Raw genomic sequence first — 19043 nt, forward strand, 5'->3', positions numbered from 1 at the left:
AACAACAACAGGTTTGTTTGTACCACCAATATAACCTCAAAGAAAAAATATCAGGGAGTTTCATAAGATACAACAACACAAACACCAGCGAGTAAGAGACACAGAGGTTGAATGAAACTCAGCTTATGTCCACTGCAGTCATGGTTATTTAGTTGGTTCACAGAACTCCTCATCTTCTCTCTTTACTGCTGCTAGTTAGTTTGCTTTCACAAACACCCCTAGCTAACATGACATGCTAACTGTAGCTGTCACCATTAGCAACTCTGGAAATGTAGTGTTAGCTAACTTCATTTCATTTAGCTGACTTTCTGCCAGTAGACAGCTAAGCTAATTGTACACATTAAAAACCATTTTGCTTACCAGACCAGGGCGCTTATTAGAAAAGGAGAGCCAGACTTTGAAGAATAATGACCGACCGACAGCTAAAGTTAGCGGTTACCTTCTGGTCTCTTTCTGAAGCTAACATATGGGCTTCAAATATCTCTGCGGTACTAAACCCATGTTTGAAAACACAAACTAAAAGGAACCCCAACCTTATGTTTTTTCACATTGCTGGAAAAAAAAGTGTCTCCAAAAGTCTTGTAACTACTAGCGACCAGTTTGGCTCGACAATTGTCGTCGCCCGCTAAAGAGTCGCCATCTTGAACTTTTGACAAACGTAAACACGCAAAGGTGTTGGTGACGTCACACGCTGCACTCTGCCCTCTGAGCACCATGGAGTAGGGCCAGATTTCTGGAGGCTAAAACTGGTGACTGGGCAGAGGGAGGTATTAGTGGTATAGTCTCCTCATTGCTAGAGGAATTTGATGCCACATGGGCTCCCAACTTTCTGAATCCCTCTCCACAACGTGGCTGATTATATATGCTGATTTCACACTCTTCATGCTGTTGGCCTGCTGATTGATACCTTAAGATACTGTCAGCTGCCAAACAAGCTCCCTAAAAAATACTGTCCTTTCCTAAAAAACCTAGATCAGATTCTGCCGTGTTGTTTTCTTTGTTTTCTAGCAGAACAGATGTTGAATGACTCCATGACTCCACTACTGAAAAGAGGGCTGCAGTAGAAGTAAAGAGAGAAGGTATAGAGAAGGTACATGGTGATGAGGGACTGAGTCCAGCACACGTGAACGATACCCAGAGACAATAACAAAAAGGAACCACTTTATAGGGAGCACAGGGGTAATTTAAATGTGCTTTATTACAAATGACCCTACAGATACTTTGTGCGTACACAAGTACTCATTATACAGCATGTAGCTGACTGTGAAAAATGTGATTTATGAGGGAATCAATCAACAGTGTTTCTGTCTGTGTTCTTCCTTCTTAGCTGCCTCCTAAACCCAAACTATTTAAAAACAGAACAGAGACAAAGGAAGAGTCCTTAAAGATGAACTAGAAAATCAGCCACAGCATCAGGATATGAGAAGAAATGATGTAAATTGACTCAGGACCAGCATGACATATCTAAAAGCTCAATTAACACCAAGTAAGTCTATGAAGTAAACTGGACATCCCTCATGTTACTATGAGCATATGCAGTTATACAGCTCAAATGCAATTATCTATCTAAGTAATTATGGTTAATGTGGTGAAATATTTTTTTATAAGCTGAACATAATGTATTTTTTCAACATTTCAGATTTTGTCAAAAAGCCCATGTACACATTTTTAAAATTTGATCTCTAACATTTCCTCATAACAAAAGTAATGAAATCCTTTTAAGAAACTTATGTGACCTTGTGTGAATTTTGTAAGAAACTAGAACTTATGTTGTGGCTGCAGTGAACTGCAGGCCAGTATTTCTAATGTTTACTTTACTAATATTAGGATTTCTAATGCAGACTGCAGGACACATCATACAGCCAATACTGTGTATGGTCATAGTGTTTAGGCAAAAGAAAAAAAGAAAAAAAAATGTAGAGTCAGGGTCAGTTCTCTGTAATATATTGCTAAAATTGTTAGTTTACAATAAAATCAGACTGGTCCCATATCAGTTCATTAACATTTCACTGTTATGGAGGGAAAAAAGACAGAAAATATGTCATGTCATTAATTTTACAAATGTAAATATGGATAGATATGATAAATATACTTTTGGCAGCAGCCTGAGGGAGCCAGAGTCTTGTTGGTATAACTTGTCATTACTAATGTGTGTCTATAGAGGGAGACAAAGATTTTTTTCTTACCTTGAGGATAAATCTTTTCCACAGTCAGAGGAAATAATGAAATAATAATTTATCAAATTGGGTTTGAGTCACAATATGTATGTAGAAGAGGAAGAAATACTAAAGTTATGCTGCTTTAATCTACTATATAAAGATATTTAGAAGGTAAAAAATAATTAAAACTCACTTGAACTGAATGTTTTTTAAATGACCTTGCCTTAGCTGAAAAAATGTTTTTTGATGCAAAATCTCACAGCCTTACTGACCACTGTGGTACAGAAATCCTGCTTGAATAACATGATAAGATTCAGAATCATTTGAGCATGGAAGTAAAACTGTCTTCTGCACTATTGTTTTTGTTGTATTTGCGGGTCATTGCACTGTAAGTTTTCTAATATTTAACATGCATGTTATTGAAATCGAAGTGATCAGTACTGACAATATATACCTTGAAACATAAATTCACTGGACATCATTACAAAGACTTTCAGGTTATCTTCAGTGTCTTGAATTGCTTTTGACTGGAGACACTTTTGACTACCTGCTTATTCAGTGTTTGTTGTAGTGGAAAGCATAATTGTGCAAAAAGCAATAACAATTAAATTGTGTTTTGCAATTATTCTATCACTGATTGAACTATTCACTCTTATCCACAGGTTAGACATATACCCAGCCTGTGGAAAACTATCGTTGCTGATCTCCTTATGAGTCTGAGTGCTTATTGGTGAACTTATGGTTGAGTTTAGTCTCTTACCTACTATCTAGTTCATCAGCTCATCCCCTCCATCCATCCTCCCTCACTGTCCCTATTTACGTGCTCACATGCAATCTTGTTTATTGCTTCTCAGGATCTGCTTTCATGTCACCAGTCTAATCCTCTGGCTCCCCTGCTTAGTGTTAACAGGGGAAGGTGAAGAATGAAAGATCCAGAGCAGCTGAAGGAATGGTACAGTTTGGATGTTTCACATGACAGTGATGGATTAATGTCCCTGTGCTGTAAGCATGTATTTATACCTCATGGCTTATCACTTCAGTATAGCGCAAAGCAGTGCAGCTTTGCAAAAACGGTATGGTTTGTCCTCCCAGATATGCTCAGCTTAAGTATGTTTAGCATGAAAAAGTTGGTTCATTTTACAAGTGAGGATCTCTCCTTAAATACTCGAGGTTCTGTCGGGGCAGTTCGATTAAATTAAATACGTTTTGTGATTTGATGTGATGTTTAATATACTAGGTTTGTTGCCAACACTGAGCAGCATCCCCTAGCCTGAAGAAATCCATGTGCATGTGCTGATTTATATGTATATTTATCTGTATTATATTGTAAAGTTATATACACAGTGCAATAACACTGACTGCAATGACGTTCCCTTATTGGTGTCTAGATCTTGTATCGTTTACTGACTAAAAATATTACAGTACATCTCCTCTCATATCCTTTACTATCAGATTTCTGTTTAAAGTCTTCAACCCCTTTGAAACTCACAATCATATTGATCGTCGGGGGCAAAACTTTCAAATGTATTTTATTCACGTTAAGTCACACAAACTAACATTTTGAAACATTTTTAAAGTGCAGAATATAAATATGACACCAGAAAAAAAAAACATCATACAATGTCTTAAAGATATATATGACACCACTTAACAATATTTAACAGTTTTATGCTTACAAAAAGCATTTAAACAAGTAGCAGCTAAATAAATGTGCATTTTTATATACAAAGATTCTGCACATACAACCTGTGAATCTTATATCATATATAGATTATACCAATGCTTTGCAGACAAATACATGTATTGTAAAGGGAGTTTAAACCGAAATATAAGAAAATGGCAATGTGAAATGCAAATTCTTTACTTTACTCCTCTTTTTCAACTAACAAGCATGATGACTTCTGTCCTACCCAGAAACCTGGCAGCATTCTCCCCTTGAAGGAGCTCTTGATGTGCTGCAGCAGTCGGACCTCCTTCCTGCCTTCGGCCCCCTCACCCGCTTCTTCAACTGCGTAAAAACTGACGACGCCCTCCGGGTGATCCAGGTACACGCCGAGTGTGGTGCACTTGGGAATATCCCAGATTTCTGTGCTAATGCCGTTGAACCACACCTGATAGTGGGATCCACCCCAGCCAAGACCCCAGGACTGTTCATTTTCTCCCAGACCGCAGGGTCCGTCGCTTCCCCTCCTCCCTGCACCTTCATAGGTGACTCCAGCAACCACCCACCCTGAATAGTTCACTTCCCAGTAAGCTCTGAAGCCCAAAATGCCTTCTTTGCAAAGAACCTTAAAGAAACATAGGGCGCAATCAGTTGAGCGTAAAAACAGCATCATTATATGGAGATTTGTGACTAGATCTGAAGCCCTACCTGTGGGATGTGTTCGTATCTCTCTGGTCTGTCCAACACTGGACATGTGATGTTATCAGTCATGCGTGACACCTTGGATCCACTTTCTGTGACCCATAGCATCTTATTGGCTGTCTTGTCATCCAGAGAAAGGTTGATCCAGTCTGCGGTATGAGAGAAGAGAAAAACTACATATTGAAAGAGCTGGGAAAAGTATTTGTCATAATAATACAAGTGAATTTAGATTATTGTTCTTACGTTTTAGAAGATCGGCTCTGCATTTGGGCTCAGGGATGTTTGGCTCATAGTGTGGGATGTTTTCTGAGAGATGAATAAAGTGTCATTATAACAGAGAAAGTGACAGTGATAAAATGATGATAGCAAACAGAAGAGATAAACTTTGTGCTAAGTGTTCAAAAAGAACATGAAAGTGATATATTTTCCATTACTTGCTTTAAAAACTCACCCGTAGGAGAAGCCACTGGTTTGGATCTTTTCCCTGTGAATACAGAGCAAAACCATTTGTTCTGTACTTATCAATTACTTCGGTTCTTAAGCAAAAGTAACTGAAAACCACTTCAAGCTTTTATCTTTATCCAGCATTATCTGTGGAGGACTAAAAGGGAGTTCACTCACCAAGTCTACCGGCTGCTGGCATGATTCTTGTACTGGGAGCACTGGTTGGCATCTTTATCCGTTCCTGTCCTGTTGAGGTTTCCTGAATGTCGGCGTCTGTCAGTGGCGTACTACACCAATGATGCAAACGGTTTCCTTATATACCCTTAGGAAAGGGGGTATTAAAGGTTTTGGGGGGCCCCTAAGGCTCCCTAAGAGAAACTTTGGTCAGGTATGCAGAGATAAAGTGCTCACTAATGGGCATGTTACACAGGCGGCAAAACCAGGACATGCACGTCAGCGCCACCACATGACCCCCTGACCCATATTTATCTGAGCAGATCTGAAGTTGTTTTTGCCATTATCCTGTCGTCTCTTTGCAATCAAACACACATCTTGGAAATCAATGCCACAGGAATCAGGACATCCTGTTCTGAGCAGAGGGACTATATAAGAGCGGATGGAGTTATCTTTTACACATGGTGATGGAGATGAGTCACCAGGTTCAGTGGATTTTATTTGGAATGAAGTTCATCAGTATCATTTGCTTATTAAGAGGAGTAATTCAAAGGAAAGATAAAATCTCTGTAAAGTGGTTTTAACATTTCTGTTAGGTACTTTAATTTTGTAGTAGATTTGGAATTCTTAACATTGTGTTTTTATGCCTATTGATCATACGTTTATTAGAGTTTTTATTTTTCCCATAAATCAAATATAACAAAAAGATAATTCCACCTCATTTCAACTTAATGCAAGATATTCGACCTGTAAAGTCTCTGAAGGGATAAAACTGAAGTCATATGGCAGAGATTGCTTGTCTGTCACCACTGCTTCAAAAGCCTGATGCCTCTGGTTTATTATTGTCCTATGAGAGGAGAAGTGGAGGAGTTCACATGCACATGCAAACCCAGAATCCAAACCACTCTCGCTACTTCATTTTCAAAGATTCCCTCTGGACACTCAGGAACAGTTTTGACACTACAGTGGCTGGTGTGTACCGTTTAGTATGTTGGCTGCGATATGATCAGTGCTTCAGTCAGTCAACTGCTTGGGCATACAGGAACACAAGAAGGACGAGGCAGCCTTCACATGAGATTTGGCAGCGTGCCGGAAACAGTAAACACCTCAGACATGCACCCCGCCGAGGAGAGGTGATCACAAGAAAGGGTTTACGACCAGCGGCATGCTTTTTCTTTCAACCCAGTCCATGTGCATTAAGGCACCTGCGATGGTAAATGGCCGATGTGATAATGCAGGTCAAGATTGTAGTAAAGTCTGGTATGATGAACCGAGGAAACTCCGGACAAATGACTCACAGTCGCAGTATGTCGGTCAAACTGTGCTGTATACATGCATGTATGTGTACATATAGACGTGTATATATGTATATTTCTGACTGTTAAATATGGATGTTTTCTTTTTTTTAGCTGCAAATCAAGGTTATACTTCCTCTTGTCACCAAAGATACAGTATTTCTACAGTTAAGTCATACCAGACAAAATCTAATTTAAACGTAAAAGATTCATTCAGTTGTATCTCTTAAAGCTTGACAACAAGGATAATGTTTTAAAAAGAAAACCGGATTTTAAAAAAATAGGTTAACATAGTACTATACTCAGAAGAAATAGGTGATGTAGAAACTAGAAATGTTGCAACAAGAGCACTAATAGTAATAACAATAATAATAGTAATTTTTATTCTTACAGCACATTGATCTCTAATGTAATTTATGCCATATATGCACTCAACGGCCACTTTTTTCGGTATCACCTACAAAATCTTAAGCAATCTAATACAGTTGCTCAGACATCAATTTTACATTTACAAAGAATGTAAATTTAAAATTTTTGTTGACATCAAAAAGTTAACAATTCAGCTTTAGGGTTTATATGTAGGTCACAGTGGGTGTTAGTGTGTTGGACTACATTACCTGTAAAAGTGTTCCCTCTCATGTATGTTAAAAGGGTGGACAAAATGTCGTTAATTTTATTATCGTTTAATCGTGAACAAAAATGCAAATGTAGAAAGGTCATAACAGAATTTACGTCAGAGCTGGTGTCCTAGACTGCATTAGATGTCACGTGTGTCCCTAAGAAAGTGGCTGGTCAGTTTATTTTTACACTTTCAAGTAAAGTTACATAATAATTCTTCCTCAATTTGCTGTATTTGCACTCTGCTTGACGTCTAACACCAGGAATGGTTTAGTGCAGATTTACATCTTTGCAGCTACATACTCAGAATGTGTGTGTGTGTGTGTGTGTGTGTGTGTGTGTGTGTGTGTGTGTGTGTGTGTGTATGCTGCATAAGCCAAGCATCCCTTCCAACATCAGCGCTGTCACTGTGCAATGTGAAGAGATCAGTGTTAGGGATGCAGAGAAAGCTGGGCGGGGTTTACTTGGTAACGGGGGGTGTCTTACAAACACTGCAGCATCCTTCTGACCTTTTTAAGGTAAAAACATACATACACAGCTCCGATTACAAACCCCCTGCCTCCCCTTCTTTTCTATTGGCAAGTGTTCTCTCACGCTCGCGTCCACGCCACCAGCTGTAACTCCGTCACCTCTGTCCTTCATTAAAGGTATATAAGAGCTGCATTAAGCTGTCACACGGCCCAGCCGACAGAGACTCATCCTGCTCAGAGAGACGAGTGACATCAGGCCTAAACAGACTCACCGCTGCAGCTTAAACAGTTAGTCCAACCTCAAGCCAAGATCAAGATGCCCACCACCACCAGAATCATCTCTGACACCCGGAAGACAGACAAAGGTGAACTTCATTTTCTGCATTTCACACAATCTCATTTTGTTTTTGTACAGTTTTCCCCTGAAAAATGGCATTTTCTCTGCAAATCTGGTGACATCTACAGCTTTTAGAATAATCTAAACCTTTAAATAATATTGCAGCGTGTAAGGATTATGCGTCTTAGACAGCAGCGATGCTTTAAATGTGCTGATTTAATAACCTCCTTGTGTCTACAGCAGTGAGGCTTTTTATTATCCTCTGAGGCAGATTCTGAGTGAATGGGTCACTAGAGTTTATGTCTGTAGAAAATGCAATAATTCACTGAGTGATTTCACACTTTTCATTATGAGGGGCGTATAATGGCTTTATTGCCTGCGTGCAAGGGTCTGCAAGTGTCAACATCATCTGTATTAAAAAAGATTTAACATGCCATACTGTATGTATTTAATATACTGTATGTAGAGTATAATGCTGGTGTGGGAAATGGGTGACATGCAGCAGCGGTTGTAAGCATCAGCCTCTACTGAACACACAGTATTATCACGACAAGGTTGAAGGATGAGCAGAGATAAAGTCATATGAACCTTTTTAAATAGGACTGAAGCAACTTTATTGCACAAAACAAAGACATTTTAGTAATTCTCCTATTACTTCTGCACTGCCTGTAGGCACCAAGGTACTGTTTTCACACCTGAACTTGTTTTTTTGCCACTTATCCAGGCTGTTTTCCTCTGATTAGATCATTGCTTGTCCACTGTCAGATGTACGTCGCTTTGGATAAAAGCGTCTACTAAATGAAATTGTAGAATTGAAAAATATTCTTTTTTACACCTGAATTTGATATTAAAAGCTTGAAAACAAAGGAAATAAGGAATCGATCTCTTACAATCGAAAAATATTTTGCCAAATTCCATCCCAACTTACAGATTGCCACAACGAGGCTAAAGCTGATTTTAAGCTTAAATGTTTAGTACGGTGTCAGGTTGTAATGAGGCCAGACAATGCAGTTATTTTCACCAGCTTGTGCTATATCCAGACAGGTGGCTTAACATTCCCGCATAGTCTCTTTCAGCCTCCAGTCAGCGGAGAGATAAATATCAGCTCATTTAGACGTGACATACATACTGAGTGGCGTAAAAATAACTGTTAAGTTTGAAAAATGTGAATAATGATGACAAGCAGATTTATATGTACCGGCTGAGCGCAGCTTCACCTTGAACTCCCAACACTGATGTCACCACACGAAACCTTTAGTTTTTTCTTAGAGTTTGTGCATTTTGCAACATTTTCAGTTTGCCTGATGGATTTTTAATATGTGGATGAAACAGGAGGTAATGTCGCTTGTTGGTATAAATAAATCACATTACTTGTGTTTGTCAATGCTGACATCTTAATGCTGTGAGGATTAACTGTCTCCTTCTCTTGATCCCCGTCCTTTAAACCGACGACTGCATGCTGACACATGAGAGCAAAGTATTAGTTGCGGAATTGGCATTAGGGCTAAGCCTGTAATGTAAGTGGTATTAATCAGTTATTACTTCAAGGGAAGTTATGAAACCATGCTGATGCCTGTTGCCTAACATAATTAGAAATCTAATTGCTGTAAGGCTTTTAATTATTTTCTGTGTGGATTGCTTTAAGCCTCGCTTTCTAATGATAGACATCTGCTTTATTAGTTTAGGGTTTCCCGAGCTGCATGTGTTGCAAGTCATTTCATTCACATTTACGCTACTTTAGAACAGCTACTTGTGATTTGAAACCACTTTTCAAATGCAGCTTTCTTGGACGACTCTCCTAGAGTTTCCTGGTTGCTCTTAATGAGCCAGCGCTGGGTCTACAACCCCCAGCTTATCTGATTTGTCTGAGCAGATCATTTCGCGCTTCTCATCTGATAATCTGCTATGAGCTCCATGCAGCGCTCTAGTGTGACTGAAGCCAACCCTATAGCATGTGAGGTGTCTTGGTATTTCCAACTGTCCGGCATGAATCAACCACTGGGCCCAGAAAGTATGCGGTTGCTGATGTGATGATCTGACAGAGGCAGATAGTTTTCTAAGTATACACTGTTTTGCAGAGGCTCCCTTCATGAACTGTTGAGACACACCGGACACCCATCAACGCGTAGAGTGTATGTGACAGTCAAGAACGTTGATCTTAATATAGGGGGAATAATAATGATGTTTGTTGCTTTCAGCTAAAAAAATCAAAGGTGGAAACGCACCCACAGGTAAGACAGTGACACTATCCCAGGCTTGATAATAGTATTTTTAAGTTTCTCTTCAAACCTTGTCAATATCTTCTCACATTTTACTGTGCTTTTACTCCTTAGAGAAGATCCCAGTGTACGAGCCAAACATCCCTGAACCCAAATGCAGAGCTGATCTCATCAAACGTAAGAATATGTTTTTTTCTTTTTCATTAATACGCTTCAGTCCAAACAGGATGCTGTGCTAAATAACACCTTATTCATATTCTTTCAGACTGGATTACTTTGTCTTTTGATGACAAGACAGCCAATAAGATGCTATGGATCACAGATGGTGGTGCTAAAGTGGCTCGTATGACTGATGATGTCACTTGTCCTGTCTTGGACAGACCAGAGAGATATGAGTATTCTCCACAGGTACTGCATGGAATGATGCAATTAGATTATTTTGGTCCGAAGCTACGTCATTTAAATATGTATTTCCTCCTTAATTACCATGTTGATGATGTAAAAGGTGGCCTGAACTGATCTGCATGAGACAGTAGGTGGACTCTGATGTGATTGTAAACAGGTTTATGTAGCAGTGGTCCCCTGAATTTATTTAAAACCTGAACTGACTGCTTTGGTATTACTGCCAGGAGAAAGCAAAGCTGCTTCAAATTCTTTTCAGTGGCTGCTACAGTAAATCATAGGTTCTGTTAGATTACCTCTGAATTACGCTGACATTCCCATCCGCGTTCCAAAAGGTTCTCTGCAAAGAAGGCATCCTGGGCTTCCGAGGCTACTGGGAAGTGGAGTTTTCTGGATGGGTCGTGGTCGGAGTCGCCTTGGAGCGAGCTGGCAGGAGGAACAGCCACGGATCCTGTGGCCTGGGAGAGAACGAGGAGTCCTGGGGTCTCGGATGGAGCGGATCCACTTATCATGCCTGGCACAACGGCCGCTCCACTGAGATCATGGAGAATAACAAGTCCTCAATAATAGGTGTTTATCTTGACCAGCCTGCTGGTGTCCTTAATTTCTATTCTGTGGAGGTGAAAGAGGGAGAGGAAGGCACAGCAGGAAAGGAGGTGAAACTTTTGCAGCAGATTAAGAGCTCCTTTAAGGAGAAATTGTTGCCAGGTTTCTGGGTGGGAACACAGTCTCACTGTCTGCTCACCAAGAAGGAGGAATAGATTGTATTAGCATTTTAAAATCATATCTTATAGTCAGTAGCTACCAACATGGCAGCTTTAAACACAAAATGACTGGACACAACAACTCAGTCATTTAACATTTGTCGTCCATACAACTGGAACTTTTACTAACGTAGCGTAGATTTGCACTAAATCCTAAGCATATGGCATTAGAATTTAAACATATATGCACATATAATATATATTTCTTTATATATATTCTTTATATACAGTATAACTGAGGCAGACATACAGTAAATGGTTTTGTACATTTCAATAAAGGGAACAAAGTTCAGTCAGGTAGGGAATCAGTCAGGATTTATCTTCAACTGTCCACTCTTTCCTTAAAACCACTGGACCACTCAAAGTTTATACTGATATATTTCTTTGTATTTTTATTCTTTCATTGTTGTTGTATGTATATGGTGCGCTAGTTTGTTACAAGTGTATGTAGAATATTAAATATGCAGAAATTTAAATAAATAATAAAACACCGAGTAAGACACATTGCCTCCTTGTTTGTATATCTGATTATTAACGTGATGAAGACAACATAAATATGCAAAAAGTAGACTAAAAAGGTATTTGTTTGACTTAAGATGATGCACAAGATCAAATTTATTCCATTAAGATGGCTCTTACTACTACATGCTATCTAATATAAAAGCTGAAGTGTTGGAAAAGACAAAAATATAAAAATGCAAGACACCATAAACCCCACTTTTGCACACATGCTTCTCCTTTGAGTGTGTGGAATTGGAGCCACTTCTTAGCAGATCCACTGTATTTCTGCCTTCTGGCACAATCAACGGTGATTTATAATTAATCGAAAAATTTCAACAGATACTGCGATCAAAGGAATCATTAATTACAACATTCTGTTTTCTTTTTAAACAAAGTTTTTTCACACACGCTCACACACAAGCATGTATAGGACTGAAAAATAGATGGATTGTGGTGGCCTCGGTCATTATCTGTCATGTAGTTAATCTTCTTGTCTAGTTTGTCTGTGTTTATTCACTTCTGCTTCTTCCTGTAGCGCTCATGCTGACAACACTGACAAGGAAAGTTCCTGAATGTTTCTTTCAGTCGTGTCTGGAGCCATCTTCTTACTCTTTTGGTCAGACTCCTAAAGTTTCCATAGGATCAAATATCTGTTAGTGTCGCTCTTATCCATATGTCAGAGTCAAGTGCATGCTCCCTTTTACCTCCCGCTGAGTGCCCGTTCCACTGACCCCAACACCTCTTTCAGACACTCCTATAGCCAGACTCATCACTCCTGAGGGTATAAAAAGTCACGAGGAAGACCAAGGCCTTGCACCTTTGAGTGGAAAAATTTTGAAGCCTCTGGACGTGGATTAGTAGCACACTGCCTCAAGATGCCAAGTGGACCCAATTCTGCATTCATCATCTCAGAGACCAGCAAACCAGGTACTGATTATTTACCAAGTAATGCAAAATTCTAATGTTAAAAATGGCAAATCAATGAATCTGCATTGAAACAAACACATAGCTGTTTTTCATCTGCTTAGACAGTAATGGTCAATAAATGCAGCCTTGACTAGCATTAATTACAAGCCTCAAAGGTGCTTTTTTTAACAAACAAACTTACTACTGCACAATAGATTTGTTACTTTTCCTCCCCATAGAAATACATGCATTATAGTATTTTTAAAAATAGTACCTCGAGTATAAATGACTACCACATCACCTACTGGAGATCGTACGAGTAGGTGTACGATCTTTGCAGAATGTGACCATGACTATGCATGTTTACACAATGTGTTCAATCACATTTCTCATTTTTTTGTCTCTGTAAATTTACTATACTGGAAATATATCACAAGATAACATTTGTAGAGCTTCTTCAGCTAGTCGGCCTTTCAGTGTCATATCATCACCAGACATTATGGCTTTTATATTCATTCATATTTGATCTAAAGTTTTTATGAACAATTCAGTTTCACAATTTTTCTTAAAGCCAAGTTTAATGCTTAGTGTTTTATGTTGAGATTGTTTTAAGATTGTGTCATTTACTGTGAAACAAGAAAGAACCTTTGACTTTTACATTTTTAGGGAAAATAATTAAATCCAACAATAATGAAAAGGCAAAAGCAGGTAATTAACGACACTATGCACATTTTAGCATATCTGTGTCATGTACATATGTTTGCATTTAAGCTTATTTCCTTTCTTTGCAGAAAAAGTTTCTGTTTATTTGCCGAATATCCCTGAGCCAACAAGCAGAGCTGAGCTCATGCAGTGTAAGATCAGACTTTCTCTCTATTGTCATTCAGCAATATTTTCCAGGATATACAGTTAGTTTGTAGTTATAAGAATATAATTTTTGTTTTTCTTCTCCACAGACTGGATGAATTTCACTTTGGATGATAAAACTGCCAATAAGATGTTGTGGATTTCTGACGGTGGGTCTAAAGTGTGTCGTAGAACTGAGGAGGTTTGTCCTGTCCTGGATAGACCAGAGAGATACGAGTACTCTCCACAGGTAAATGAAAGAGTAATGCAAATACAGTTGAAGCCTAAATGGTGGTGAAACTAATTTCTATTTTTTTTCCTCCTTTTTCTTCATCGTCATAAAAGGTGCTGTGCAAAGAGGGCATCTGGAACATGAGGGCTTACTGGGAGGTAGAATACTCTGGCTGGGTGGTAATTGGAGTCACCTATGAAGGAGCAGGAAGAAGAGCTGACACTGGACCGAGCGGTCTCGGAGAAAACGAGGAGTCTTGGGGTCTGTGTTGGTCAGGAATGCGTTACCAGATCTGGTTCAATGGCATTAACAAAGATATAAACGATGTCCCGTTTTGCTCCACAGTTGGAGTTTACATCGACCAGCCTGCAGGGATCATAAGCTTTTATGCAGTAACCGGTGAGGGAGCAGAGAGGGAGGTTAAGCTGCTGCATAAAGTTAAAAGTACCATCGAGAAAAAGATTCTTCCCGGTTTCTGGATGGGAATTCAATCCTCATGCACCTTACTGAAGAGAGCAGAATGAGCTGCTGCTGTAGCTAAAATAAGGCAATATGTGCTGATAATGCAACAGGTTTTGACACTAAAGTACTGCATGTAGATAATGTTTTACTTACATATTCCTTTCATTATTATTACTTCACACCTAAAGTAGGTTTCAGTCACACTAAAACTACATATTATTATTAGGAGAAGTCAGGATTACTTATTATCCATTAGTTTTTAAACATTATTTTTCTATTTTTTTTTTGCATTTTCTTGTCTGATACTTGTATAATGTATGTATGGTTCTATAGCGTCGCATTGAGTATTTATGAACTGATTATGATATTAATCAAGTATTTATTACTATAAGTGGATGCTAATATGGAACTACTGAAAGGAAAAATATGTAACAATTTAAAATGAAATTACCACTTACTGCTTTTATGTCAGCAGTCATTCTCGAAAGCGCTTTGGATAAGATATACAGTGTTAAATACACACAATGTCAGATTTGGCTTGGTAAAGAACAGGGAGCGAGAACATCTTCCCTCTGGGTTAAAGGGGCTCACTTTGATATGTGAGATCTTCCAGCTCGAAGATCAGTTTCCTTCTTCGACAGGTGGGCCTCCAGTCCGACCACTTTCACGCCTAAAGCATGAGCTTTGAGGAGAACTAAAAGTGGGGCACACCGACAGACTCAAAACATTCACACTCCTGCAGCCATCACACTACCTCATTCAGTAAACACCGAGGAGAACCCCAGTAAGCGACTGCACGAGTCCTGCCAGTATTTCACACTCTATAACTGCTGTCATTTCCCCTGCATACTGTACACATCAACCCGTAGATGCGATGACAACCTACACGCCTCCATAAATGGGTCAAAATGAAACAATCTGTGTTAAAATCAACGTTTTTGTAATAAAAATCCACTTTATACGTTTGTTTATATGATTGTCCTGTCATTATTGAATTACAAAGATTGCAAATGGTGCAATAAATCTGATACATCAAGCTTAACGACTGCAGTTAAACACTTAAGTAAGACAAACATATATTTCTGTAACTGCCTGTATGTGTAACCCTTCAAGTATACCTGTGATCAGATACCACCAAGTGTGATTTACGCAGTGGTTCCCGTGATGACTTCAAGTGAGAATTTACAGTCAGTGATCTGTACAGTTAAACCTATATGACAGGTACAAACATCCATCGTGGACCAAAGAAAGCAAAACTGGAGACCACGATCCAAGAATAATCACACTCAGAGCACCATTGCCCTACATATTGTGTGTGTGCATGGTTATGCCAGGCATGTGAGTGAGCGGTAACTCGAAGCTCATGTCATGAGCAAAGCGATATAAGCTATATGGGTGACACATATAGCATGACATATAAGTTGGGGGTGTCCCACATTTCATGATCATGTGTTCATATGTTTTGCTAAACAATATCGACTGAATACGAGTGAGTTAAAACTTCAAATGAAAAGCTATGTTAAAATACACTTAACAATTCTTATCTCCCTCATGAACCAAGAGTGTGGAATAAATAACCTATGAAGGGTATCATTTATTAACGTCATTTTTCTCAGTTCTCCTCAAATAGAATTTATGAGCTTCATGTGAACACTTAACAGTAGCTTGACAAGTTGCAGTCAGTAGCTGGCTCTAAATTACATCCACTCCATGTGCTCCCATTATATTATTCCCATCTGGTCCAACACTGGCCTATCAATGATATGCAGCGCTCATTTATTCTGACTCTATTGGTCCCAGCAGGTTGGCTGTCATGTAGCTACTGGCCCACATTCAAACTGTCAACAGTCTAACTTGGCGTGGTGGGAGCATCAACAGCATGTTGCTCTCTTTCTTTGTCCATATGTTTGTATTATTTTCTGTTTATGTTTAATGTATTATTGGATTAAAACTGGTTCTGTTGAAATTTACACACTATGATATTACTTTTAGGAGCATTTTTCATAGTAGCTAGTGACTCACACTATACAGTGGTTTCTCATAGTTCTGGACAAATTGCTTCATAGGAAACCTTCAAACATGAAACCAAATAAAATGGAAAATTATCGTCCATATGAATTTATGAGCCCAGTTACTGTTTGTGCTTTTCCGATACAGTATGTCCCTTTAAATACAAATTTCAGGTTTAATAACTCATATAAGATGTGCTATTTGTCTGAAGAGAAATGTATTTAAGAGCCTGTTGCAGCAGTGTGTCATGACAGTATTTTAAACAAGGAGTCAACATGTGTTCTTGGAACACAGATTGTACCTTTAACCTATACACACAATGTGTGACATCAGCAATAAAGCGCAGACAATGTTGTATATTTATGTACATGGAGAAACCCAGCAATTCCCTTGAGTAAGTATATTACAGCAGTGGGACGGAAAAACTCTGTTGTAACAGAAAGAAACCTCCAGCAGAACCAGGCTCAGGAAGTGCGAGGATCTGCCTCAACTGGTTGGGGTCAGAGAGAAAAGGTTAAACACTTGTTATGTTTGTGGGGAAAGAAAATAGATACAAAACCTATAACATGCAATAGGGGCATACAACTGCATGGAGAGTCAAAGAGAGTAGAGCAGAGGAGATGTGCTTTGTGAATCATGGGAAACCCTACAGCAGCTCAGGCCTAACAACAGAGATGGTTCAGGGTCACCTGAGCTAACTCTAACTATAAGCTATGTAAAAAAAAAAAGAAGCTTTGAGTCTAATCTTAAAAGTAGGGAGAATGTCTGCGTCCTGAACATAAACTGGGAGCTGATTCCACAGCAGTGGAGCCTGATAACGGAAACACTGCCTCTCATTCTGCTTTATTCCAGCTACAAGTAAGCCTGCAGTCTGAGAGGGCAGTGCTCTGTTGACATAATATGGTACAATAAGTTCTTCAAGATACAGTGGAGTTTGGTTGCTAAGGGCTTGTTACTGCCTGCCAGAGTTCTGGCTGCAACATTTTGGGTTGGTTGGAGGTTTCTTTTTTTTTTTTTCTTTTTTTTTTTTTTAAAAGACTTATTGGTACATCTTGGGGTCTGCACAGTTGCTCGGTGGTTAGCACTTTCACCTTGCAGCTAGAAGATCCCCGGTTCGCGTCCCAGCCTTTGTGGGATCTTTCTGCATTGAGTTTCCATGTTCTCCCTGTGCATTTTCTCCGGGTACTCTGGCTTCCTCCCACAGTCCAAAAATATGCTGAGGTTAATTGATTATTCTAAATTGCCCGTGAATGTGAGTGTGATCGTTTGTCTGTATATGTAGCCTTACGACAGACTAGCAACCTGTTCAGGGTGTTCCCTGCCTTCGCCCTAAGCCATCTGGGATAGACTCCAGCGACCCTAATGACGATTAAGCAGTGTATAATGGATGATGTATGGTACATGATCCAGATGAAGCTACTATCACCATTATGTACAGAGACCTATACAAGAAAACATTCCAGCTTTTCTTCAATGTGTCCATAATATTAATTCATTAAAAATATTTCAGAAATTACTCGCTATAGGAGCTGCACAATGTGCATTTTTACTTTAGATACAGATGATACATTTTTCTGATTCTAAATTCTTAACACTAGTATTTTGAGATTGTGATGTTGTGGCTTTAACTTGAATAAAGGCTCTGAGTTCTTTCTTGATCACTGAAAATGTGTTTTTATAGACAGATTCTGGGTGAATTCTGTTAGTTTATCTGTGACCAGCTGTGCTTCATTGTCAGTGTTCTTCAGTACTTCAGACAACAGCATCACCTTCTGTCAAAATGATGCATTACAAGTCAGATATATTTAGGGTCGGAGCACCGAATGGTGCAAAGACCCTATTGGAATGCGCGGATTCGCCGACCAGCAAGGATGCGAGGACCCGTCCAACGCTGCTTGCAGCTTTAATGGTACTTGTTTCTCTAGTTATATTATACTACAACAAAGTTACATTATAAAGCTATTCTGTGCATTTTTGACATATTATAATACACAACTATCTGATATGAGTCATTTTGGTAAAACTGTCACGAGAAGCTGTACTTAATACTCAAAATTATAAAACAGCTTCACCTGCTGGATTCTTGCTGTCAGTACACCACAAAAGATGTTCTACACAGCATTTAATGCTTTAAAAAAATTTTTTTTTCAACATTATAGATTAATACTGAGGATTAACACTTTTTTGTTTACAACATATTTCCATATGTATTTTTTATAGTTGTCTTCAGTATTAATCTACAGTGTAGAAAATGATTAAATAAAAACCATTGAATGAGGTGTGTTCAAACTTTAGACTGATAGTGTAAATATCTTTCAACCTTTCCCTAGAAACACAACTATTTTTTTAATCTGAATTGTTTGAAGTCTGCTCATTTACTGCATTTTCTCTCCTATCGTTACAAACATAAACAAAGAGATGACAACAATTACGTCAACTGATAATAATGAAGCTCACAAATCTAAAAAGTAAATCACACAGTATGAACAGTGTCTGTTAAAATATCAAGTCATACTACAGTAAATACACAGGCTTTAACAGAATATATATAAATATAACTATATGTACATATATACAGTATATAACTGCTGGAGTACAGAGTCTCTGTGATCACAGACATCTAAATGTGATTAATGCAGACTTGTATAACTGGGTGATGGTGTAATTTATTTTTTACTTCTGGGTGTTTATACATTTCTGCTTAATATGAACAGCCATTTGTCCATGGTCAAAGAGAACTACATTTCCCACAAGCCACTGCTCCTGCTGCCTGTATCGGAGTAGCCCACAGGTTGTTAGTGTGCAACAGGAGTTGATAAGTGGCTGTGCAGCTGTCAGT

General features: G+C 38.8%; 3 protein-coding genes across 4 annotated transcripts; 2 read left to right on the forward strand and 1 right to left on the reverse strand.

The window, feature by feature from the left end:
- Positions 1–3672: 3672 nt before the first annotated feature.
- LOC111584605 (stonustoxin subunit beta-like) lies at positions 3673–5361 on the reverse strand. Its single transcript, XM_023293773.3, has 5 exons — positions 5146–5361; positions 4976–5008; positions 4768–4830; positions 4531–4673; positions 3673–4447 (listed from the first exon to the last, which is right to left on the reverse strand). The coding sequence occupies exons 1-5, from the start codon at positions 5195–5197 to the stop codon at positions 4025–4027; spliced, it is 714 nt and encodes a 237-aa protein (XP_023149541.3). The 5' UTR covers positions 5198–5361; the 3' UTR covers positions 3673–4024.
- Positions 5362–7724: 2363 nt separating this feature from the next.
- On the forward strand, positions 7725–11749 carry LOC111584606 (stonustoxin subunit beta-like). The gene is made up of 5 exons (XM_035940787.2): positions 7725–7890; positions 10061–10093; positions 10196–10258; positions 10347–10489; positions 10819–11749. The coding sequence occupies exons 1-5, from the start codon at positions 7842–7844 to the stop codon at positions 11242–11244; spliced, it is 714 nt and encodes a 237-aa protein (XP_035796680.2). The 5' UTR covers positions 7725–7841; the 3' UTR covers positions 11245–11749.
- Positions 11750–12489: 740 nt separating this feature from the next.
- Positions 12490–15165, forward strand: LOC111584607 (stonustoxin subunit beta-like). 2 transcript variants are annotated; one of them, XM_035940789.2, is made up of 6 exons: positions 12490–12675; positions 13321–13362; positions 13446–13508; positions 13611–13750; positions 13846–13993; positions 14078–15165. In XM_035940789.2, the coding sequence occupies exons 1-6, from the start codon at positions 12624–12626 to the stop codon at positions 14254–14256; spliced, it is 624 nt and encodes a 207-aa protein (XP_035796682.2). In that variant the 5' UTR covers positions 12490–12623; the 3' UTR covers positions 14257–15165. The 2 variants fall into 2 exon arrangements, with proteins under 2 accessions (XP_035796682.2, XP_035796681.2); XM_035940788.2 differs by having other exon boundaries at positions 12513–12675; positions 13846–15165.
- Positions 15166–19043: the final 3878 nt, after the last annotated feature.

The sequence above is a fragment of the Amphiprion ocellaris genome, chromosome 18 (assembly GCF_022539595.1).
Source record: "Amphiprion ocellaris isolate individual 3 ecotype Okinawa chromosome 18, ASM2253959v1, whole genome shotgun sequence".
Taxonomy (NCBI): Eukaryota; Metazoa; Chordata; class Actinopteri; family Pomacentridae; genus Amphiprion; species Amphiprion ocellaris.